Here is a 25740-nt window from a genome sequence, read left to right as displayed (position 1 = left end):
GAAGCGATCCCAGCTCCAACCACTGTGGCATACTATTAGTCACCAGTAGCCAACCAGAAAAGGCCCCTTTATTTCCAACCTTTGCCTCCTGCCAGGCAGCCAATCTGATTTTCATGTTAGTACCATTCCTGTAATATCATGTGCTCTTACCTTGTTAAGCAGCCTCATGTGCGGCACCTTGACAAAGGCCTTCTGAAAATGCAAATAAACAATATCCACTATCCACCCTGTTATTTCCTCAAAAAATTACAACAGATTTGTAAAGCAAGATTTCCCCTTCAGAAAGCCATACTGAATTTGGCCTTATTTATCATGTGCCTCCAAGTACCCCAAAACCTCATCCTTAATAATAGACTCCAACATCTTTCCAACCACTGAAGTCAGGCTAACTGGCCTATAATTTCTTTTCTTCCGCCTCCTTCCAGTATTAGAGAGTGGAGTGACATTTGCAATTTTCCAGTCCTTTGGAATCATTCCAGAATCTAGTGATAATTGAAAGATCACTACTATTGCATCAATAATTTCTTCAGCCAACCTTTTCAGAACGCTGGGGTGTAGTCCACAGGTCTAGGTGACCTATCTACCTTCAGACTTCCCAGCTTCCCAAGCCACTTCTTAGTAATAGGTACGACACTCACTTCTGCTCCCTCACTTCTCGCATTTCTGGCATTCTGCTTGTGTTTTCCACAGTGAATACTGGCCCAAAATTCATCTTCCACTTCTTTATCCCCTAAGCTACCTCTCCAGCGTCATTTTCCAATAGTCCAATATCAACTTCTGTCTCTTTTACCCTTTGTATATCTGAAAAACTTTTTGTATCCTCTTTTATATTATTGGGCGGCTTACCTTCATATTGCATTTTTTCTCTCTTTACAGCTTTTTAGTTGCCTTCTGTTGGTTTTTAAAAACTTCCCAATCCTTTATCTTCCCACTAATTTTTGCTATATTAAATGCCCTCTCTTTTGCTTTAGAGATGTCTGTGACTTCCCTTATCTGCTACAATTGCCTCATTCTTCCTTTAAAATACGTCTTCATCTTTGGGATGTATCTTTCCTGTGCCTTCCGAATTTCCCCCTGTATTGGCAGCCAATTCTGTTCTACCATCAACCATGCTAGTGTCCCCTTCCAAGCAACTTCAGCCAGCTCCTTTCTCTTGCCTCTGTTATCCCCTTTACTCCACTGTAATACTGATAAATCCGATTTTAGCTTCTCAAATTGCAGGGTGAATTCTATCATTTTGATTACTGTCTCCTAAGGGTTCCTTTACCTTAAGCTCCCCAATCAAATCTGGGTCATTACATAACAGCTGATCCAGAATTGCCAGTCCCCTATTGGACTCACTACAAACTGTTTTAAAAGTCATCTCATATGCATTCTACAAGTTACCTCTTGGAATCCAGCACCAACCAAATTTTCCCAATCTATATGTATATTGAAATTCCCCCATGATTATCGCAACATTGCTCCTTATACACACCTTTTCTATCTCCTGTCGTAATTTGTAGCCCACATCCTGGCTACTGTCCAGAGGCCTATATATAACTCCCATCAGTTTCTTAACTCTATCCATAAGATTCCAGTGTCGACCTTAATGACGAGATCCAACATCATCTTAAATGCGCTAGAACAGCTTTTGGACGTCTTCAAACAAGAGTCTTTCATGATCGTGACATCCGAACAGACATCAGAATGTTAGTGTACAAAGCAGTGATAATCCCAACGCTCCTGTATGCATCAGAAACCTGGACAACATACTGACGACAACTGAAGGCACTTGAAAAGTTCCATCAATGCTGTCTTCGAAACATCTTAAATATCAGCTGGGAAGATAGAAGAACCAATGTCAGTGTGCTATATGAAGCAAAAACAACAAACATTGGAGCCTATGTCATCAAGAACCAACTAAGATGGAGTGGTCATGTTGTTCGGATGAAAGACGAGCATCTGCCAAAACAAATCTTCTACTCCCAGCTTAAAGAAGGCAAACGTAAAAGAGGCGGACAACAGAAGAGATTCAAAGACGTCTTCAAAGCCAACATGAAGAAATGTAGCATCGACATCAACAATTGGGAAACCAATGCCAAGAACAGGAAACTCTGGCAAGCCATCATCCGAGAAAGAACAGCAACTTTCGAAGCCAACAGATGTGCAGAATTAGAAGAAAAGAGAAGAAAATGGAAAGAGGGGCAGCAACAACCAAAGCGCGATCTGCCATCTGGAACTACCTGTCCTGAATGCGGAAGAACTTTCAAAGCCAAGGTTGGACTCAAGCCACTTGAGAGCCCATAAGTAGATCAACAGAACGAAGACCATCATCCTTGACCTCGAGAGATAGCCACGACGACATCTTCCAATCCTATATTACCTCTTTTTAAGGATTTGATTTCATTTTTTTCCCAACTGAACCACCCTATCCCCTCTGCCTAGTTGCCTGTCCTTTTGATACTATGTATTGGATGTTAAGCTTCCAACTATGATCTTCTTCAGCCACAACTCAGATGCCTACAACATCATACCTGCCAATCTTTAACTACACTGCAAAATCATCTACTTTTTCCATATAGAGCATGCATTCAAATATGACACCTTCAATCCTGTGTTCATCACCCTTTTTGATTTTGACCCTGTTACACTTTAACTCATCCCACTGACTTTAATTTTGCCCTATCATCTGCCTGTCCTTCCTCACAGTCTCACTACACACGGCATTTACTTGTATAGTAACTACCCCATCCTCTGCCCAATTACTCCTGTTGGTATCCCCCTGCCAAATTAGTTTAAACCCTCCCCAATAGCTCAGCAAACCTGCCCACAAGGATATTGTTCCCATTGAGTTCAGGTGTAACCTGTCCTTTTTGTACAGGTCATACTTTCCGTGGAAGAGATCACAATGATCCAGATATCTGAAACCCTGCCCTGCCCTGTACCAATTCGTCAGCTACGCATTCATCTACCAAATCGTTGGCATGTGGGACAAGTAGCAATCCAGAGATTACTACCCTGGATGTCCTGCTTTTCGACACTCTGCCTTACTCCCTATATTCTCTTTTCAGGACCTCCTCCCTTTTCCTACCTATGTAGGAAAATATAGGAAATTTGATAGGGGTATGCTAAATTATGGGGCTTATGGTTAGCATAACTGCAAGCAGGCTTTTTCCACTATGGGTTGGGTGGGATGAAAACCAGAGGTGAAAGGTGAAAAGTTTAAAGGGTGAAATGAGGTGAAACTACTTCACTTAGAAGGTCATGAAAGTGTGGAACGAGCTGCCAGCATCGTTGTGGTGCATGCAAGATCAATTTCAATGTTCAAGAAGTTTGGATAGGTACATGGATGGTAGGGGTATGGAGGGCTATGGCTTTTCTGTCTCCTGATAGTCACCCAGGTGAATGGGAGTAGGCAGTTTAAATGGTTCGGCATGGACCAGATGCTGTGTGTGTGCTGTACTTTTTCTATGATTCTACTGTTGTTACCTATATGTACCACAACTTCCGGCTGTTCACCTTCCCCCATTAGAATGCCGTGGACCTGATCTGAGACATCCCCAATCCTGGCACGTGCATCTGGGTGTCTTTTTCATGTCCACAGAATCTGCTTTTTGCTCTTCTAATTATGGGATCCCTATTACTACTGCACTCCTCTAATTCCACGCCCCCCCGCCCCCACCTGTCCTTCTGAGCCACAGTGTCAGACTCAGTGCCAGAGGCCTGGTGTCTGCGGTTTCCCATTGGCAGGTCATCACCCTCCTCCTCCCCCCCCCCCCAACCATAAGGAAAGTGGTATACTTATTGTGGAGGGGAATGTTCATAGGGGTGCACTGGACTGGCTGCTTTTCTCTCTCCTGATGTTCATTTAGGTACCTGTCTCCTGTAACTTAAGGTAGCTCCTATCTATCACCTCTTTATTTTCCTGTATGAGCTGAAGGTCATCCACTGGCAGCTTGGTACACTTCATGGAGATGTAGTTATCAGGAAGACTGGAGGTTTCCCAGAGTTCTCATATCTCACACAAGGAATACCATGAAATCTGGACCCATTCTCAGCACACTTAATATGTACAAGGACAAACTCGGCTGGTTCTCCCCTTGTTTATTCAGATTTTTCCAAATTAATTCATTTCCCTGATTTTTTTTTTAAAGCTTTCCCCACCAACATGGTTAAGCTAACTATCCTGTAAGTTTGTCCTTGTACATATTAAGTTCAAACAAGAACATATTCAAGGAGGATTTTACAATTATGGCTAGCAGTCCTGCATTTTCTACTTCCCTCCATCAACCAAAGATGCACCCTTTTGGTCTAGTGACTTTTATAGCCTTTCCAATACTACAATCTTGCCAAATAATAAGTATGTCCTTTATTTCTACATTGGATGCGCCCTTTTTATTAGTAAGACAGAGGGACAGAGGACTCGTTATACATTTCAGTCATGCCCCCAGCCTCCATGAATAGATTAGGTCCTGAATCAATCCCAGTCCTTGTCCTAGTCACTTACTGATTAGAAGTAGACAGAAGATCATGTTAGCAGCTATTTTTGCATTGTCTCTCTAACCTTATTTTTTCACTTCCCTCTGAGTATTGTATGTTCAATCTGGATCTCACTGTCATGTGTCTGCTCTTTCTGCCTCATACTTTCCATTTGTTTTGCCATGATGCCGTGAGCTCTGGTTTTGTTTGCTGTGCCTTTTCTCTACATGTGGCTACATCTAGCCTGTACCAAAGTCTAAATTTTCTATGCCATTTTTTGCCTGCCAGATTTTGATTTTAGTTGTCAATTTTTTGACATTAATGGTCATGTTTCTCTACAATTGCAGGTAAAACGTTTCAGCTTTATTCACACAACCTAGTTGGCTTATTTGAACAGGCAAAGAAACCTGGGTTAGCATCCCATATTCAAACACATCGTTTTCCTGATAAGATAATACCCAGGTAAGGAAACTTCATTTTGTAGAATTAAGTGTTGTTTAAAAATGTTTAAAACCTAGTACTGTTAAGGATTGAAACAATGTTAAGTCTGCTTTCTTCATACTGGAATGCTATTCCACATTCTATAGTCTCCTTTTTCAATTAGCTCCAGGTAAAACATGACTGGTACTGAAACATCTGCAATCAAATGTCTGTCTGATTGAAAAAATATGGTATTAGAAATACAGGGAATGCAGCTTTTCAGATAGGATTAGCACAGAGAACTTTGCTTTGGATGCATAGTCCCTTAATCAGAATTGAAGGTCATACTGATAAATTGCATTTAAAAGAAAATAATGGAAAAATATGAACATATCATGGAGAATAACCTGTTAAGTGCTCATGGAATACAGATAGAAATGAATGGTATGGTGAAACAACAAATTAAAAAATATGACTGGTTAATAGTGAATAGTTCAGGATATTAAATACTGGAAATAAACACGGTGTGTTAATGTGTTACAATATGAAGCTGTCAAATAGAATTTAGATTGACTTGTATACTACTTGCAGGAGATTTGCCTTAACAACAAAAATTCCTGAAACTAAAGGTTGCCACAAATGTTGCATTGGTGAGTAAAGTTTTAATTTTTGTTTTGTTTAATATACCTAATGGCATGATGCCATAATTGGCTCTTTAGGAAGAAGTTAAGGGTATCCATTTCATTGCCTGATCACACAAGCCTTTCTTATAGGCAATTCAACAGTGAATGTGCACAAGATATAAAAATCATGTATGGTGGTTAGCACATGAAAATTGAATTTAATGTTAGAAACATAGAAAACATACAGCACAATACAGGCCCTTCAGCCTGCAAAGCTGTGCCGAACATGTCCTTAACTTAAAACTACCTAGACTTACCCATAGCCCTCTATTTTTCTAAGCTCCATGTGTCCATCCAGGAGTCTCTAAAAAGACCCTATCGTTTCGCCTCCACCACCGCCGCCGGCAGCCCATTCCACACACTCACCACTCTCTGCGTATTTTAAAAAAAAAAAAAAAAATTGCCCCTGACATCTCCTCTGTACCTGCTTCCAAGCACCTTAAAACTATGCCTTCTCTTGCTAGCCATTTCAGCCCTTGGGGGAAAAAAGCCTCTGACTATCCACATGATCAATGCCTCTCATTATCTTGTACACCTCTATCAGGTCACCTCTCATCCTCCATCGCTCCAAGGAGAAAATGCTGAGTTCACTCAACCTATTCTCATAAGGCATGCTCCCCAATCCAGGCAACATCCTTGTAAAACTCTGCACCCTTTCTATGGTTTCCATGTCCTTCCTGTAGTAAGGTGACCAGGACTGAGCACAGTACTCCAAGTGGGGTCTGACCAGGGTCCTATATAACTGCAACATTACCTCTCGGCTCTTAAACTCAATCCCACTGTTGATGAAGGCCAGTACACCGTATACCTTCTTAACTACAGAGTCAACCTGTGCAGCAGCTTTGAGTGTCCTATGGACTCAGACCCCAAGATCCCTCTGATCCTCCACACTGCCAAGAGTCTTATCATTAATACTATATTCTGGAGAGACTTCCGGTAGCGCTCATGGAGTGAAGTCGCGTTCTTGACTCGCTCCATTACCTCTGAGTTTTTTTTCTCTATGGTCAGCTATACTTTAATTAACCATTAAGGCATCAATTCTTACAATACTTTGAATTAAACTGAATTCTCCGACAACTGGATGATACTTAGATCTGCTATGTCTAAGAACGGGAAAAACGGCAAGGATGGTAAACCTCCGGTTAAACCGAAAGCTACGGATCTCCCCCCGACTGAATCACCGGTGACTTTGAAAGCGATATCGGAGTTAATTCAGAGGGAAATTTCAACCTCTGTTAGGGAGATGATTCGTACGGAAATTGCAGGCTCTGTTAAAGACCTGATTAATACGGAAATCTCAACTAATTTCCAGAAAATTGCCGATTTAATTGATAAGATGCAAACATGTATTGCGGAACATCAGTCGGCTATATCTGATCTTCAAAAATTCGCGCAACAAAGTGAGCTTAAGATGGGGAAAATCGAAGAAACAATTAATGTAATGAAGAAGAAACTTGACTTTTTGACTTTTAAAAACTCTGACTTGGAATCTAGAATGCGACGGCAGAATTTACGAATGATCGGGGTGAGGGAAGCCGTGGAATCCAACAATCCCATGAAATATTTTTCTCAACTTTTAAAAGATGCATTCCCTACTGTATTTCCTGACCAACCACCGCTTCTGGATCGTGTTCACAGAATCCCATCATATTCGTCTAGGTCAGATAGACCTAGGCATGTTATTTTACGTTTTCATTATTTTCAAGACAAGGAGAGACTGTTTCGATTCGCTCGATCTAAAGGTTTCATTGATTTTTCGGATCTTAAGTTCCGATTCGTGGAAGATTTCAGTAAACCAATCTGGGACCAACGGGTTCGTTACAGATCCGTGATGTCGGAATTCTATAAGATGGATTTAAGACCAGCGCTGCTGTACCCTGCACGTCTAAGGATTCGCATGTCAGATGGAGCCCTTCGTTTTTTTGATTCTCCATCGGATGCCCAGAGTTATCTGGATCAACTTTCATCTTCAACATCTTAATTGCTTTTTTTTAATTATCTCCGTTGATCGGAGGCTGTGAATTGGTTGGTTTTAACTTTTTCGTGCCCTATTTGGGCAGAAAAGTTTACTTTTGATTTCTTAATATGGTTGCTAAACTTTCTTTTTAACTGCGTCATTTCTTTCTTTCCCCAGGGGATTCTGGGTGGTTACTTCCCTTTTGTCATCTTACGTATTTCCTGTGTGGCCTTAAATTTTGTAGTTTTTTTTAAAATTTTATTCTGTTTTGCTTTTTATAACCACTTTATGTCAATAATCTTATTGTTTCTTGTTGCTGTGTCTATTCATGGGTTTGAGGTTTATTGTGGTTTTTTTTTAATATATATTTTCCGGCTTTTGTTCTGTTCTGTGTGTATTTTAATTGAGCTACCTTTTTTTTTACTTTTTTACTGTTTTACAATTAGCTGATCCTTTTTCATATTTATACCTTTTTTTTTAGGGAGCGTATACCGGAAGTCACGGGGGTAGTTTTAGCGCTTGCTTCTTTCTGGCGGGTCTGCTTTAGATTTTGCCTTGGGGTCTTGGGGTGGGGGGTGGTGGGAGGGGCTTCACGTTTTAGTTTGTTTCTCTTTGGGCTATATACATTATTGAAGTACTGGTTGCGTCCTTTTTCCCGGTATCTTTTGTATGTTCTGTTTCCTCTCCGGGTTTGTGGGTCGCGCCTATCGTCAATCCTCCTTGTTGTGGGTTGACTTTAGGATTTATGGAGTCTATTATTAATTTTGTCTCCTGGAATACTAATGGTCTTAATCATCCTATTAAAAGGAAAAAAGTTTTTAAAGTGTTCCGGAGACTTAAAGCACAAATTTTATTTTTACAAGAGACCCATGTACGGAGGGGGGACAGACTACGTTTTTTCAAATTCTGGAAGGGACAACAATTTCATTCGAACTCCAATGCTAAAATTCGAGGCGTCTCTATTTTTATAGATTCCTCAGTTACTTTTATACAACAGGATATTATTTCTGATCCGAATGGTAGATTTTTATTGGTTAGTGGTTTACTATTTAATAAAAAAGTAGTTTTGGTTAATGTTTATGCTCCTAATATGGATTGTCCGGAATTTTATAAATCATTGTTCGATCAGTTTCCGAATTTGAACGAGTTTTCATTGATCTGGGGCGGAGATCTTAATACCTGTTTGTCTCCAGCTTTGGACCGTTCGGCTCCTTTACGGACTTTACCTAATAAATCTGCAAATCTGATTAATTTTTTCCTTTCTGATTCTGGGTCGACGGACATTTGGCGTTTTCTGCATCCTCAGGAAAAAGATTTTTCCTTCTTTTCACATGTTCATCATTCCTATTCAAGAATTGATTATTTTTTCATTGATTCTCGTCTTATTCCTTCAGTGATTAAATGTGATTATGATTCTATAACCATTTCGGATCATGCTCCACTTAAGCTTTCTATTAAAATTATGGCCAAGATACCGAATAATAGACAATGGCTTTTAATTCGCTGTTGCTTCAGGACTGGGACTTTGTTAATTTTATGAATGAACAGATTGAGCTTTTTTTTTACAATTAACCATACAGAAGATATTTCGGTTAACACTCTTTGGGACACTTTTAAAGCCTATATTCGGGGTCAGATTATTTCGTATTCTGTTGCTTTGAGGAAGAAACAGAAGCAGGAGGAGATGGTAATTGTGGACAAGATTAAAGAAATTGATAAGAAATATGTTATGGCTCCTTCTGAGGAGTTATATAAACAAAGAACTGAACTTCAAATGGAACACAGTTTACTACTCTCGTCCTCGATTGTAAACCAATTAAAGAAAACAAGAAGTGACTTTTATGTTCACAGTGACAAAATTGGCAAGCTGCTGGCTAATCAATTGAAATCTAATTATGTTAAATCTCAAATCAATCAGATTTATAACCAAAATGATCGATTGATACTGGATCATGTGGGGATTAATCAAACCTTTTGTGATTTTTATTCTTCTTTATATCAATCAGAGTCTCCTCGAGATTCTAAATATATGAATGATTTTTTAGATAAGTTAGACTTCCCTCAGATTTCACAGGATATGTCTTCCTTATTAGATACTTCCATTACAATGGATGAGATTAAGAATGTTATTTTTTCTATGAATCTGGGGAAAGCTCCTGGCCCTGATGGGTTTACCGTTGAATTTTATAAATGTTTTGCTTCTTTATTGATTCCTTGGCTCGGTAGGGTTTTTGAGGCTTCTTTGAAACTTGGTAAACTTCCTGAATCTTTTAATAGAGCATCAATTTCTCTAATACTAAAGAAGGATAAAGACCCTGCTCAATGTGCATCTTATAGACCAATATCTTTATTAAATGTTGATTCTAAAGTTTTTTCTAAGTTATTAGCAAATAGACTAGAAAAAGTACTTCCTTCTATTATTTCGGAGGACCAAACGGGTTTTATTAAAGGTCGTTACTCTTTTTATAATATTCGTACATTGTTAAATATCGTTTATACTCCCTCACAAAATGTTCCTGAGTGTGTTATTTCTTTAGATGCCGAGAAAGCTTTTGATAGAGTAGAATGGCCTTATTTATTTAAGGTGCTTGAAATGTTTAATTTTAGCTTGAGATTTATATCCTGGATTAAACTGTTATATCACTCCCCTGTAGCCTCGGTTCGTACTAACTCTTTAAACTCACCTTTTTTTCCTCTCTTTCGTGGTACTCGACAAGGCTGTCCTCTTAGTCCCCTATTATTTGATATTGCATTAGAACCTCTTGCAATTGCTATTCGAGAATCTTCAAATATTACTGGGATAACTCGGGGATTAAAGTCCCATAAATTATCACTCTATGCTGATGATTTACTTTTATATATTTCTAATCCTGAGAGATCCATTCCTGCTGTTTTAGAGTTATTAGCACAATTTGGTCTTTTCTCAGGTTATAAATTAAATCTTAGTAAGAGTGAACTTTTTCCGATTAATAAACATCTTCCCTTATATTATAAATTTCCATTTAAATTGATTAATAATTACTTTTCATATCTTGGGATTAAAATTACTTGTAAATACAAAGATTTATTTAAGACTAACTTTTTACCATTAATAGACCATATTACTCAACTTTCATCTAAATGGTTTCCTTTATATTTAACTTTGATTGGTCGTATTAATGCGGTTAAGATGTTTTTTTTGCCAAAATTTTTATATGTGTTTCAGGCATTACCAATTTTCGTTCCAAAATCTTTTTTTGATAAAGTTGACTCTAAAATTTCTTCATTTATTTGGCAGAATAAGAATCCGAGACTGGGTAAAATACATTTACAGAAAGCTAAGAGAGATGGAGGTTTAGCATTACCTAACTTTAGATTCTATTATTGGGCTATTAATATTCGACATATGAAATTTTGGTTACTTGACCAGGACATACTATCTATTCCTAAATGGGTAGCATTGGAATTACAATCGGTTTAGGGTTATACACTTGGTTCTATTTTAGGCTCCTCTCTCCCTTTTGATTCGAAACGTCTTAAGCAGATCTCTAACCCGATAGTTAAATATGCTTTGCGCATTTGGTTTCAATTCAGAAAAATTTTTGATCTTAATCAATTCGGGTTAGCGATTCCTATTTTAGGTAACATATTTTTTCCTCCCTCTTTTACGGATCGCGCTTTTCAAACTTGGAAGACTAAGGGTATTTTACGGTTTTTGGATTTATTTTTAGATGGTTCCCTTATGTCTTTTGAACAATTATCTAATAAATATAACTTATCAAGAATACATTTTTTTAGATATTTACAAGTTAGAAATTTCCTAAGTACTATACTTTCTTCCTTTCCAATGCTTCCTCCTACATATATTTTAGATTCGATAATTAACCTTAATCCATGTCAGAAAGGTGCATCGGCTATGATTTATAATATTATTATGAAACTTAGGAAAGCTCCATTTGATAAGGTTAGGGTAGATTGGGAACAGGAATTGGGGCTTACCATTTCTGTGGATGATTGGGGGCAGATTTTACAATTAGTTAATACTTCCTCTATTTGTGCTAAACATTCCCTAATTCAATTTAAAGTGGTTCATAGAGCACATATGTCCAAAGATAAGTTAGCGCGTTTTTACTCGCATATTAATCCTTTCTGTGATAGATGTTCGGGGCAGATAGCCTCTTTAACTCATATGTTTTGGTCTTGCCCTGCTTTGGAAACTTTTTGGAGAGATATTTTCAATATTATTTCTAAGGTATTAAATATAGATATCTCTCCTCACCCTATTACTGCTATCTTTGGACTACCTAAAATTTCTAGTAATCTTTCCCCTTCAGCCCGTAGAATGATTGCATTTCTTACTTTAATGGCGAAAAGATGTATTTTACAACATTGGAAAGAGCTTAATGCTCCAACTACCTTTTTTTGGTTTTCTCAGACGATCTTATGTTTGAATTTGGAGAAAATTAGAAGTAACCTTTATGATTCTTCATTTAAATTTGAACAGATTTGGGGACCTTTTATTCGATATTTTCATTTAATGTAATATTTACCCTTCTTGTTTTTTTTTCACTGTTTTTAATGGAGGTCGGGATTGAGGACGTGATTTTAAGTTTAACTCTGTTTGGTTTCAAGTTAGCCCATTGCTTTGCTTTGCTTTTAGTTAGCTGCACGGTGGGTTTTTTTTGGGGGTTTTTTTTTCTTTTTTTTCCATTGATATATATAAAATTTAGTATACTATTATGTTATCTTGGTTTCTTATGTTTAAATTACATTGTTTGTAGTAATTTCTTTTTGGTATTGATATCTTTTGGAATTTTATTATACTTTAACATTGTATTAATGTTTATATGGCTTACCTTTTTTGTATACTTACTCAATAAAAAGATTTAAAAAGAATACTATATTCTGCCATCGTATTTGACCTACCAAAATGAACCACCTCACACTTATCTGGGTTGATGCATTAATCTATTGAAAACTCATTCATTTTATCATGCAGAAGTATACTGATTTTTAATAGCTTTTATCAACATTTGTAATTGATCTCTGTTCGTTAATTTTAGTGCGGAATCCATACACCGGATGGAAGTACCTCTGCGGAGCACTACAGTCTGGTATTGTTTTGCTTCAGTGGTATGAACCAATGCAAAAATTCATGCTAATTAAGGTCAGTTTGTTTCACCTTTCTGCATATTATTTTTAAAACCCTTCTTTAAAAATATAGAGGTTTAGTTGAAATTATACAGTGTGTGAGAACTCACTAGGAATACAGTGTACAGTTTTGGTCTCCTTGCCTTAAAAATATACTCACATTTGAAGCATTACAGAGGAGATTTATCAGGCTAATTCTTGAAATGGGAGGGTTGTCCTACCATGATATTTACTATTTTGGTACTGGATTTTTTTGTTTCAATAGCATCTAAATGTTGACTACTAATAAATAGATGCATGTATTTAAATAGCATGCAAGTATGTGTTGGTGTGTTTGTAATCTTCAGTTATCTGTTGTTTTTGAAGGTCTACATTTTTCTACTTGTGTCTAAGCATGTTAAAATGCTTTAATGCTGGTTTTCACATGACAAAAACTGTCATTTTGATTTTTCTTCATTCTTCCTTCCAGCATTTTGATTTTCCACTTCCAAGCCCTCTGAAAGTGTTCGAAATGCTTGTGGTACCTGAACAAGAATACCCAATGATCTGTGTAGCCATCAGTAAGGGCAGTGAACCCAGCCAGGTGGTCCGGTTTCAGACAATAAACCTGAATTCTTCTTCCTCGTGGTTTACAGAGGTTGGTTCAGGTATGACATATCTTTAGACTAACGTAACTTTGGTCATGGTCAGTAACTTAGTAGTTTTCTGCAAAATGGTGCATAGCTCCAATGGTATCTGGGTCTCCTTACAAAATATTGAAGGAAGTACATCCTAATTCCTAGGATGGGATAATCTGAATAGTTTGGGCTTGCTTTCCTTGGAGCTTAGAAGATCCTAAGGAAGCTTGACAAGGTAGACATTGGGATGTTTTTACTTTTGGGAGAGTCTTAAACAAGGGGATATAACTACAAGGGGCCAGCCATTTAAAACAGAGGTATGTAGAAAGTTCTCGTACAGTGGTGAATCTCTAGAACTTTTTACCCAAGCAAACTGTGGAAGCTGAATCATTAGTATTATTCCACTCTGAGGTGGATAAATATTTGATAGATGAAGTAATAGAGGATATGAAGAAATGACATAAAACAGGAGCTGAGATCAGCGTAGGGCAGCCCTGATTATAATAAATAGCAGGCCTGGTTTGAAAGGCCTGATGGCCTCTCCTGCTGATGTATTCTAGTACAGTTTTATCTATTAACTTATTTACATCAGACCCAGCTTTATACTGTTTGTCAAAGCACCTTTTGATCATCTACTGGGGAAAATAGTTTTTAAAAAATAAGTAAACAAACTTAAATTTCTGTCTAATGCTTTAATTGCCTGCATTATTGTTTTTAGCCACCTGCCAGTTAGATACCATCCATGTAACCCAGTTGGAAAGGGATACAGTTCTTGTCTGCATGGATCGTAAGTAACTCTCTCTTCTCTATGAGTAGCTTCTGTAAATTCTGTCATGTATTTCTACTTATCCTGTTTATGTTGTCCTGACCTATTATCACCCTTGCGCACTAAATTTGAGGAGCTAGGTGGTTGCCATGCATTTCATTTGTTTAAGCTGTTTATCTGTGCAAGATGGATGATGGACTTCATTTTTCAATAGCCAGCTCACTTATGTACACTACGTTGGCCTTCTGTTGAGAGTCAGCCAAGTAAAGCTGGTATTAAATCTATAGTAAAGTAGTTCGAAGACACACGCTACAGAGCTAGCTGCACCACTAGCCAAGCTGCTTAAGTACTTGGCAACACTGGAATCTACCCGGTAATGTAGAAAACTGCCCAGTTTGCCCTGTGACAAAATGCAACATGAATCCAATCTGGCTAATTACTGCTCAATCAGTCTACTATCAATGATAAACTTAGTAATAAGAGGGTCATTGTCAGTGCAATCAATCAGCACATAGTCACTGTTCACCAGCTCACTAAAGCCTTGTTTTGGTGTTACCAGGTCCACCTTCCCCAAATTTCATTGTGACCTCAGTCTAAACAAAAACCAAAGAACTGAATTCCAGAGCTAAGTTGAGAATGACTGCCCTTGACTGAGTGTGACATCAAAGAGCTTCTGTCCCTTCATGATGGCAGCAGTGAGAAGAGAGCATGGCTTTGGGTGGTGGAGGTCCTTGATATTGGATGCTACTTTCCTGTGACAGTGCTCCATGTAGATATGCTCAATGGTGGGAGGGCTTTACCGGTGAAGAACTGGTCATATCCAGTATTTTTTTGTAGGATTTTCAGTTCAGGGGCATTGGTATTTGCATACCAGGCCATGATGCAACTAGTTAATATACTCTCCACCACACATCTATTGAAATCAGTCAATGTTTTAGATGTCATGCTGAAATTTTGCCCACCTCTAAGGAAGGAGAGGCACTGCTGTGCTTTCTTTATAATTGCACTTGTGTGTTGGACCCAGGATAGATCCCCTGAAACGATAACACCGAAGAATTTAAAGTTACTGACCCTCTATGTGTGAACCCCCAATGAGGACCTTCTGAAGTCAATAATCAGCTCCTTGGTCTTGATGACATTGAGAAGTTGTTGTTTTGGCTTCACTGAGCCAGATTTTCAATCTTCCATCTTTATACTGATTTGTCACCACCTTGGATTTGGCCAATGACAGTGGTGTCATCAGCAAACTTAAATATGGCATTGAACTGTGCCTAGCCTCAGTCATAAGTATAAAGTGAATAGAACAGGTGGTGAAGCACACAGTCTTGTGGTGCACTTGTGCTTTTGGAGATTATGGAGAAGACGTTGTTGCCAATCAGAATGATTGGGGTCTGCGAGTGAGGAAATTAAGGATCCAATTGCACAGGGAGGTATTGAGGCTAAGGTCTTGAAGCTTATTGATTAGTTTTGAGGGGATGATAGTATTGTATGCTGAGCTACAATTGATAACATCTTGATGTATCATCGTTGCTGGCCAAATGTTCCAGTGTTGAGTGAGGAGCTAATGAAATGATATCTTCTGTGGGAGACCAATTGGAGCAGATCCAAGTTGTTTCATAGGCAGGAGTTGATATCTTTCATCACCATCCTCTTAAAGCACTTCATCATAGTGGATGTAAGTGCTACTGGACAATAGTCATTGAGGCAGGTCACCATGTTCTTCTTAGGCACCAGTAGAATTGAAGCCTGCTTGAAGCAAGTGGTATCTCAGATTCTAAAATGAGAGGTTAAAGATATCAGTGAACACCCTAGCTAGTTGATCAACACAGGTGTTTAGTACCCAGCCAATTACCCCAACTGGGCCAGATGCCAGATGATTTCTGTGGGTTCGCCCTCCTAAAGGATGGTCTCACATAGGCCTCAGAGACTGGAATCACTGGGTCATCGGGGGCTGTGGCAGTTCATGAAGTTTCCTCCATGTTTTGATAGTCAAAGTGACCAGAGAAGGCTTTGAGCTGATCTGGAAGCAAAACCTTCTTGTCACCTATGTTGCTTGCTTTCATTTTGTAAGGGGTAATAGCATTCTAGCCTAGCCATAGCTGTTGAGCTTCCTGTAGTGATTCAATTTAGTCCAGAATTGTTACTTTGTTGATGAGGTGGCTTTCTGGAGATTATATCTGGACCTCTTGTATCTTACTTAGTTGCCTTTTTGTTGCCCTCATCTCTAGAGCCTTATTCTTTAGCCTCTGCCTATATCCAGCTAGGAGAAGGCTAGCCAAGTAATCAGATTTCCTGAAGTGTAGTTGGGCATGGAACGGTAGGCATTCCTTGTAGTACAGCAGTATTCTATTGTTTTAAAAACCTGGTTCTGCAGATGATGGTAATGCTGATGGTAATTGGGCAGAAATTTCTTCAAACAAGCCTGATTGAAGTTCCCTACTATGATTTCAAATGAATCGGCGTGGACTCTTTCTTGTTTGGTGATGACAGTATTCAATATCTCGGGTGCCCGATTACCATCAGCTTTTGGCAATATGTAAACTGCGGTCAGGATCGCAGAGAACTGTCTTTGGGAGACTGCCTTGGATTGGGCACAAATAGTCTTGAGTTGCAAGGAACGCCAGAGTGGTTATTGCACTAAAAGGAGGCCAGCAAATTGGATGCCACAATTCAGATTGGGTATTGATGACAGACTTGCTCCAATGTCATTGTTTACTTCAGTATTTTGTGTTTCACAAATAGTAACTCATGGCCCTTTAAATGTTGAAACACCTTTGCTGATAAAAGGTAATTCGCATGGATTGTCTAAAAGCTTCTGAGGACATAGAATGCAGACACCCAAAGTTAGTGTTTTGAGGCTCTTACTGGGTAACAAATAGCACCAATTATTGATAAATAGTTATATCTATGATGTGATTCTTGGGATCAGAGTCTAGAGGAAGGATTAAGGATGTGTCTCTATGCTGACAGTTTGCCTCTGCATGTAGAGATTACTTTGTCAGACAACAGCTTTATTCATTACTAGTCAAATAATTGTGTTTAAAGTGGAACTTCTAACATTTTATTTTCAGAAAATGTTAAAATTGTAAATCTGCATGGAAAATTGAAGTCAAGCAAAAAACTAGCATCAGAGTTAAGTTTTGACTTCTGCATTGAATCAGTAGGTAAGTGAGCTGCTGTACTTTTGATAAACAAATGTAGAATTTTTTTAATAGCTTTTGGAATGCATCACTAAATCAGACTGGTAAATTGGGTAGGTAGAGGCCAGCTGGAATTGTCCAATAAGTGTAAAGTGATGTATTTAATTGGATAAAAACAAAAACCGTCTAGGATCTTATGTTTTATAAATATGGATAGAATTCAATGAAGTACCATTCATTGTCATTTAGGTTGTAGTTCCATTATTTATGAACAATTAGATTTGCCAAATCCAGTATTTTAATGTTTTACTGAAGATTAAGGTGCAAATTTTGTTTGATAACACTCCTATGGGGTACCTGTAATAGGATATTTTCTGAAATTAATGGTGCCATTTCAAAATAATTTGTTTTTGTTAAAATAAGGCGAGCATAGCGCTATTCAGAATTGGATAGAGGGGACAATTACTTTCATTCAAGATGTTGGGACACAAAGTACCTTTGCAAAAACAGTGAAGACAAAATAATTTTGTCTTTTAAAAGTAGCTGTTTCAGTGGAGAAAGAGGGTGTTGTAAAAGTGGAACTACTGTATGTGGGAAAACTTTAGCTAAATGTTGGGCAAATGATATAAAATTCAACAATTCAAAATGTTCTGATTTGAAAGTTAGATATTCAAATAATATAAATGTAATTAGGTTATCAATTATAAAAGAAAACACAATTGTTTCTGTTATTGTGAAATTACTCTAGATTTTAAATATACCTGTTAAGGATTATATAAGAAAAAAAAACTCTCCAAAGACTTTTAACCTAAATATTAACAAATCCAAATATTAAGTGCTAGCACACACAAAATGCTGGAAGAACTCAGCAGGACAAGCAAGAATAAACAGAATTTACCTACTTTTATAAACGTACTGACTCTCAGGTATCTTGACTGTACCTTTTCCTGCCCTGTCACCTGTAAAAATGACATTCACTTTTCTCAGTTCCTTCATTTCGCATCTGTTCCTAAAATGAGACTTCCCTTTCCAGAATATCAGAAATGTCCTCCTCCAAAGAACAGGATTTCACTCCTCCACTGTTGATACTGTCCTTTCCCTCATCTCCTCCATTTCCCAAGATATCCTCCCTCACCCCATCTTCATGCCATTTTAACAAGAATTGAAATTAATTCTTACCTACCACTCCATGAGCCCTGCATCCAGCACATCATCCTCTGCCACTTCTGCCATCTTCAGTGGGATCCTACCACCAAACACATCTTTACCTCCCTTCAACTCTGCTTTCAGTCTCTGTGACTTCCTTGCCCATTTATCTCTCCCCACTGATCAACCTCCTGACACTTAACCATGCAAATGGAAGAAGTACTACATCTGCCCATTCACATCCTCTCTCATCTCCATTCAGGGCCTCAGACAGTCCTTTCAGGTGAAGCAAAACTTCAACTGCATATCTTTTGGGGTCATTTACTGTATCTGGTGATCCCAGTGTGGCTCCTCTACATCGGTGAAGCCAGACATAGACTGGTCAAGCACCTTTGCTTCATCTGCAACAAGTAGGATTTCCCGGTAGTCAATAATATTAATTCTAATCCATACTCTGACATGTCAGTCCATGGCCTCCTCGACTGCAATAATGAGTTACTCTCAAGTTGGAAGAGTAACTTCTTACATCCCATCTGGGTAGCCTTCAACGTGATGGCATGAACATCAATTTCTCTAACTTCCAGCAATTTTTCCCCACTTTCCCCTTCCCTTTCCATTTCCCATTCTAGCCCCCCCTCTCTTCACCTGCCTATCACCTCCCCCTGTTGCCTCTCCTCCTTCCTTCTCTTCCATAGTCCTCTCTCCTATCAGATTCCTTTTTCAGGCCTTTATCTTTTCCGCCTATCACCTCCCAGCTTCTCACTTCATCGCCCTCCCCCTCCTCCACCCACCTGACTTCTCCTGTCATCTAATAGCATGTACTCCTTCCCCTCCCTCCCCCCCACCCCCGTACCATATTCTGACTTCTTCCCCCTTCCTTTCCAATCCTGATGAAGGATCTCAGCCCAAAATGTCGATTCCAGCATTTTCTGTGTTTTGTACTGAATTTTCATCAGCTGCAGAAACTCTTGTGTTTATGAAATGCTAATACACAGTTTCATGCTAATATGTGCTATTTCAGTGTGTCTTCAGGACAGTATACTGGCCTTCTGGAAGCATGGTATGCAGGGCAAAAGCTTTAAGTCAAACGAAGTAAGTCCTCTCTCATTAAATGCACTGCTGGCATGTGAATTATAATTATTCCTAACCTACTCTGTTTCAACTGATGTCCAGTCTGAACTTGTTTTCCCTAATCAATATGTACAAACATAAGATTCACTCATAAATGTGGATATTTTGTTGTGAACTAATGCATACCAGATCTTACTAGCCTGAGCGCGCTGCCCAAAATTTCTTTTCAAGGGTGATGTATCGTCCTGACATGAATTGTCCTGAATTCCAACAGCATAATCTGCTTTGAATGAGTCCTACACCTGAAATTTCCATAACTATGACAGATACCTAAACTTTACCCACTCTTACACCTTGTAAAAGGTGTAAGATTCATTTAAATCTTAAATTTGAAATGTCTAAAACACAATTTTAAAAGTTGTAAAAATAGTATTATCTAAAAACTACAAGCATTTGACTTTTTTCATAAACACTTAACTTTTTGAGCACATAAACTGGAACAATGGTTGTTACCCCACATTTGAGAACTGGAAAAACTAGCATTAATACTGCCATAAGATCGGCCGGAATAAGGCCACCTATATAATAAATAATTACTTTTTCCCTTAGACACAGGATCACCTTCTAATGTGGAGATAGATCATAACTCTGCTTTATACTGCCCTTATCTAAAATGTATGTGCAGATGTTTATCATTCTTATTTGATTAACTATTGGTTTAATTAATAAAGTAACATTTTCTCAGAATCATTCAATTAGTTATTTGCTGTACACATTACACAAACCCAAAGAATGACATTTTGAAATTTGGAAACAGATTCATATATGGATAACAAAACCTTTTGTACAAATGGGATTAGTTGGCACTAAGTAATGTCAGCAGAACATTTAAGGAAGGTGTTGAAATGTAAACAATCAACAAGCTCCTTAGTAACAATAAACAGACTGAATATTGGCATCAGATTCAGAACACTGATATTTTGATTGTTTTTTCAGTAAATGGAATGTAATGTGACTGCTTTTGAATAGGGAATTGAAAATTTAAGGGGAGGTAGATTTTATCATGTTTGTAATTATTTTACATTAATAATCATTGGCCTGTGGCATATATGATTTTAAATTTTTAATGGCCAGATTTTACACTTTAGAGTAACAGGTATATAAACACGTAATAATGTCAAAGATGGTTACAGCCACACTTGATCTATTCCAGTGGCTTTCAAGCCTTTGTGTATGGTATATCCCCCATATGTTTTGGTAAATTTCTTGCCCTAATTTCCAAAAGTGTTCACTTTTGAACACCTCTTTCAATATAATGTGAATTTTGCATTGTTGAACAAAACCCAACAAGTAGGCTGAATTTGTCCAAAATAAACTTCAGAGTTCTGAAAGAAAACTATTTTTAAATACCCACAACATACTAAATCACTAATGACTTACAATTGATGCCTGGCGATAGAGGAACAAATTGATTTCTAACCATTTGTACACTCATGATTAGAGCATGACATTTGCAGCAGATAAATAAATACCATATCTTTTAAACTTTATTGTGTGATTTGGTGACAAAAGTGTGGTTTTTGCTTAAAAGCTTCAAATGTAAGTAATAGATGGTTCTTGATTTGACATGGCATCAAAAGTTATGGGGAGAAGGCTGGGAAATTGGATTGAGGAGGAGGTAAAAAAAGCATCAGCCATGATTAAATGGCGGAGCAGACTTGATGGGCCAAATGGCCTAATTCTGCTCCTATGTCTTATGATCTTAAGGACTTGCTCCTACAAAACTCAAGTGATATAACATCAGTCTTATCTTTAATGCTCCTGTAAGCATCTTTGCAGTCTATGTATAACCAATTTAATGTAAAATTTAACTTGAAATTTAGAAATGTTACTTACCTCCAAATTTTCAATTCAGGTCACCCAGGAGATATCTGACAAAAGCAGAGTTTTTCATCTGTTAGGATCTGATAGGTAAGATTTTTTTTTGTACATATTGGTCTTTGAAATATTGCATATAGACATTATTGATATTACTGGTAGTATGTAAAAAAAAAAAAGATTTCTGTCCAAGACCTTTATACTAGGCTCAGAAAGAAAACAACCTGTGAAACATTTCCTTTTCTGTATTTAATCTCTCTTGGCTCTCATGGCCCAGAACATCAATTACTACAGACATCTTTTCTCATTCTAAATCTACATTTTATTTTATACTTGGATACATCTCAATTTATTTTAATCGTAACCTCTTAAGATTTGTAATCACATTCTGGTGTACTTGTAAGGAGTTCAGTTGATTCAAAATTCACCTGTAGGTCCACAGAGTCTCAAATTTTCCAAGCAGCTGTCCATGGAACTGGTGGTATTTTTTCAGCACAAGTTCCAGTGATTTTTTTTTCAGGAGTCCTGCAGGGTAAGGAAACCCCAAACTTGTTCAGTGAGTTCCACCAGAGATTTTCTGATTGCACTTTGTTGGTGGATCTTGTGTGAAGTTGCTGGCATTCCCAGGATTTGAAGTTGTGGGATACATAAGTACATTCATCTGAATGATGATTATACATACTTGAGCAAGAAAGGTAGAACACAATTTTTTTTTCAGGAATGTTGGCTCCTGTGTTTAATACACTATCATGACATTTAGTGGCTAAATTTGATAGTGGTGTCAAGTGTTCTGAGTTGCTTCAGAAAACGGGTTACATCAGGCTGTAGTACATGCTTATTATTTTGTTACATATAGAATTGAGAACCCTTTGAGTAGTAAATAATGCAGAAATTTCCAAAGAGAAAATCTGAAAGTTCAGACTTGCTTTATCTCTTGTTAAGGTTAGGTTCACGCAGTACTAATTCAATATATGCCAATTATCTTATATATAACCTATAGACAGGTGGAAAATATGGATTTACCTTTTTCAAGATGTGCATCTTTTTCCACATTTGAAAGAAATAACAGGTTAATTATTTTACAACTGTAGAGGGTGATTGGAAAACTGAACTTCAACAATATTGATTGTAGCCATCATGTTTTAGAAATATCATTACTTTTTATAGCAGCATAAAGCAATAATTGTGGAATTTTGTTTTGTTCATTTCAGAGTTGTAGTTCTAGAAAGTCGACCAACAGATAATCCTATGGCTTACAGCAATCTCTATATCCTAGCTGGCCATGAAAACAGTTACTAAGCAACATCAAGAAACTTAATCACAGGGACTGCTGCTTGAATTGGAGCAAACAGAAAACAGCTTCAAACAATGAAGATTCACTGCTGAGAGAATTATAAAATGGGAGTAGAAGTTGGCCCTGGCCTTGACAAATTGGACTTTTGACTTGTATTCAATTCTATCATGAGATAGATTTCCTAAGAAAGCGAGTAAATTTGGTGGCTAGATGTGGCTTATTAAAATATTCAGCCACTGTGTGGTTTGTCTGTCATATCTAATGTGCTTCATAAAATCCCTGACGAGCTGCAACTTTGTAAACCATAACAAATATATAATTTCTAATTTTACAAAGTGAAAGTAGACAGAAATATTTGTCAAGTGCCACATTTTCTAATACTTTTCCCAAAGGTCTTGCTTTTTTTATTTTGTAAATGCCTTGCATCAAAGTTTGATACTTTATTCTGCTTTTTGTCTGTGTGATCTAAATCTACTTACAGAATAGTGTAACTATTTTATAGGAATTTTTTTAAGGCATCAGCTGCGGGATTGTACAGCTTTAAAATTTCTGCCATAGTATAACGTTAAACTGAATATTTAAATGCTTTATTTATTAATCTCAGTGGTATTAAAAAATTATATTCATGGGGGAAATAGCTAATGATAATTTTTTGTCATGTTTGAATTGCATTGTTTGGGGTTATAAGGGAGAAAGTGTTCTTTCTAAGTTGTTTGTATGCATAAGCACATTGTAGTATTTAATTTAGACTTGAATTCTTATACATTGTACAAAGGCACTATATAAGCACTTTTTTGTACAACTTTTAAATTGGAAGGCTTAGCTGTATAGATGCCACAGTAGTGTTTTTCATGCATTTTAATCTCTTCGTATGTATATTTCAGTTGCTTTTTTACGCATGCATTAATAGTGTATTGATGAAACAGGTGAAAATTAATGACAAATACACGTGTTTGAAAAATCTAGTTAAAATGCTCCTGGCTGTTTTAATCCTAAATGTGTGGGAACCATCACGTTTCATTACTTACTTTGGAATTGGAATATGGTTTAATATCCAACATGAGAACATCTTTGGTTATCATTTCAACTCTACCTCATCTTCTGAATATTATCCTCCTTTTTCTTGACTTCCATCTTGGAATCATTTCAGTGAATTTTTCGTATTTTCATTCTTAAGTATCCTTACCAAATTGTTTAAAATTCAGTAACACTATAGCCAAATAATTTGAATTGATACTTTGTAATAAGCATCTGTAAATAATGTACAATAAAGTATTCAATGCTCTTCTAAATTTGTTTCATATTTGCTTCAAGTGAACTAGCACTAGAAAGCTGTTCTATTTTAATATCACAAGCAGTACATAACATAACTTTGTGTAGAAAAAAGCTTGTGTGAATTTCATTACTGGTTTTTCTACTTTTTCCCTATTGCTGATCTAGCTGTTATACACCATGATGTTTCACCAAAATATTATAACTTTTGTGGTTTGAATAATTAAGTTTACAAACTGAATTACAAAAATATTTTGCTTGTATTTTTAGTATTGTCACATGCTGTATGAGCTAGTATTGTTACCAATCTGCCACATTGTATATTATTCCTTAAAATGATCGTTTAAAGGATGACATCACATTAAGTGTTTTGAATGGTAATAAGTTTCTTTGGTGATAATATTCAGATAGATTCTGAGGATAATTATTTTGAGCAGCATTTTGGGGCTCATTTCTAAAATATTTCTATCAATTAAAATATTTATTTTAAGGATCTTATAAGCTTTACGATGCATTTATCGGGAAGATATTTTTTCAGATTTTAAAGATAAATAATTTACTGTTTTCCTACTAATGCTAATTGCTTGGAAGAAATCAAGTTGAGTGTTCTACAGATTTACTCCATTAAAAACAAAAACTGCAAAATGGAAGAACAACATTCACAGATATGCACCTTTGTTTTCTCCAGCTAATCATTATCCCTATATCACCTCAGTGTAAATTTTAAAAACTGTCAATTTTATATTTGGATTAATTTAAGCTAAGATTTGTGCCATCAATAAAGTACTATAAAATGAAAAATATTGAACTGCTTTTTCCCGCCAAGATAATTTTTTGTGATGTTACATGTTGAATTTAAATTAGATGAGGATGTCTTTTGTTTTAGAAATGCTGTGAATGTCAATGCATTTGAATCTTTTGAATATCATACACGCTTCATAATGTTTGTATATACATTAACTAAAATATGCTGATTTAAGGAAATCAGGTCAGGATACTTAACCATCAGGAAAGTACAAGTAGAGTTTTTTAAACAAATAAGGATTAGCAAATGATTTTCCCAGTTCCTGCTCTCCTTAAAAAGGCTGCCTTAAGAGTTTAAAGATGTTGCTTGAGATACTGTATATGTGCAGCTCTGTATGATACAATGCAACTTGCATGATTCCTGTTTGTAATGGTTACTGCCTTGGACTGGACTATAATTGTTCAACTGGTTTCAAGAGCATGACCTCATTATATTGTAATTTACTATGATAAAATATTAATGCAAGATCAAAAGCTGTTGTTGAAATTGAAAAAGGATTTGCGTATATTTAGTGCCTTTTATGCCTTTGGCTGTAAAACACTTTGGTGTGACCCAATGAAGGTCTTTTTGAAACACATATTGTTGTAATGAAGGATGCATTAGCACCAAATTGCACACAGTGAACTTTCACTATTATTGGGATAATGGCAAATTACACCCTTAGAATAGAGGTTTGGAAGGGTCACGAAAGATGAAAGCTGCCCAGCATCTTATTCTGATTTGCAAATGTTCACAGTAAAAAGCTAATGCTAAGCTTTTGACCATCCATTCTATCATTTGCTGTTGGATACCTTGCATTTTACCCCTATATTCCTTCTGATGTCAAAAATAGATTTTAAAATGTGCATCTGAGTTGAATAAAGTTATACTATTGGTTGCTCCCAGCATTGGTTTACATTGCCTGTTATGACTGCCCTGAAGCTGCTACATGATCAGCCTGGCAATCACCAACTCTACATCAGCCTAATTTTCATGACACCAGGAGTATCCTGACCTAGTTTTTAATCAGCCAGCTATCTCTCCATCTTTGAAAGCTGCAATTATCAATTGCTCCTTTCTGTTGTCACTCTACTTTTCCACCTCCATTCTCCCCACACAAT

At 37.1% G+C, this 25740-nt stretch overlaps 1 protein-coding gene across 1 annotated transcript in view; it reads left to right on the top strand.

Moving 5' to 3' along the window:
- map4k5 (mitogen-activated protein kinase kinase kinase kinase 5) overlaps positions 1-25508 on the top strand; it is a 155957-nt gene extending 130449 nt beyond the window's left edge. Inside the window, exons 24-32 of the mRNA XM_063048484.1 lie at positions 4809-4923; positions 5473-5531; positions 12564-12667; positions 13121-13298; positions 13987-14055; positions 17106-17198; positions 19342-19412; positions 21307-21362; positions 22481-25508. Coding sequence (XP_062904554.1) covers positions 4809-4923; positions 5473-5531; positions 12564-12667; positions 13121-13298; positions 13987-14055; positions 17106-17198; positions 19342-19412; positions 21307-21362; positions 22481-22568 — 833 coding nt within the window. The 3' untranslated portion in view covers positions 22569-25508. The remainder of the gene's footprint in view (positions 1-4808; positions 4924-5472; positions 5532-12563; positions 12668-13120; positions 13299-13986; positions 14056-17105; positions 17199-19341; positions 19413-21306; positions 21363-22480) is intronic.
- The last annotated feature ends 232 nt before the right edge of the window (positions 25509-25740 follow it).

Source organism: Mobula hypostoma, chromosome 1 (genome assembly GCF_963921235.1).
Source record: "Mobula hypostoma chromosome 1, sMobHyp1.1, whole genome shotgun sequence".
Taxonomy (NCBI): Eukaryota; Metazoa; Chordata; class Chondrichthyes; order Myliobatiformes; family Myliobatidae; genus Mobula; species Mobula hypostoma.
Note: the sequence above shows the minus strand (reverse complement) of the source record. Positions and strands in the feature narration are given on the sequence as shown.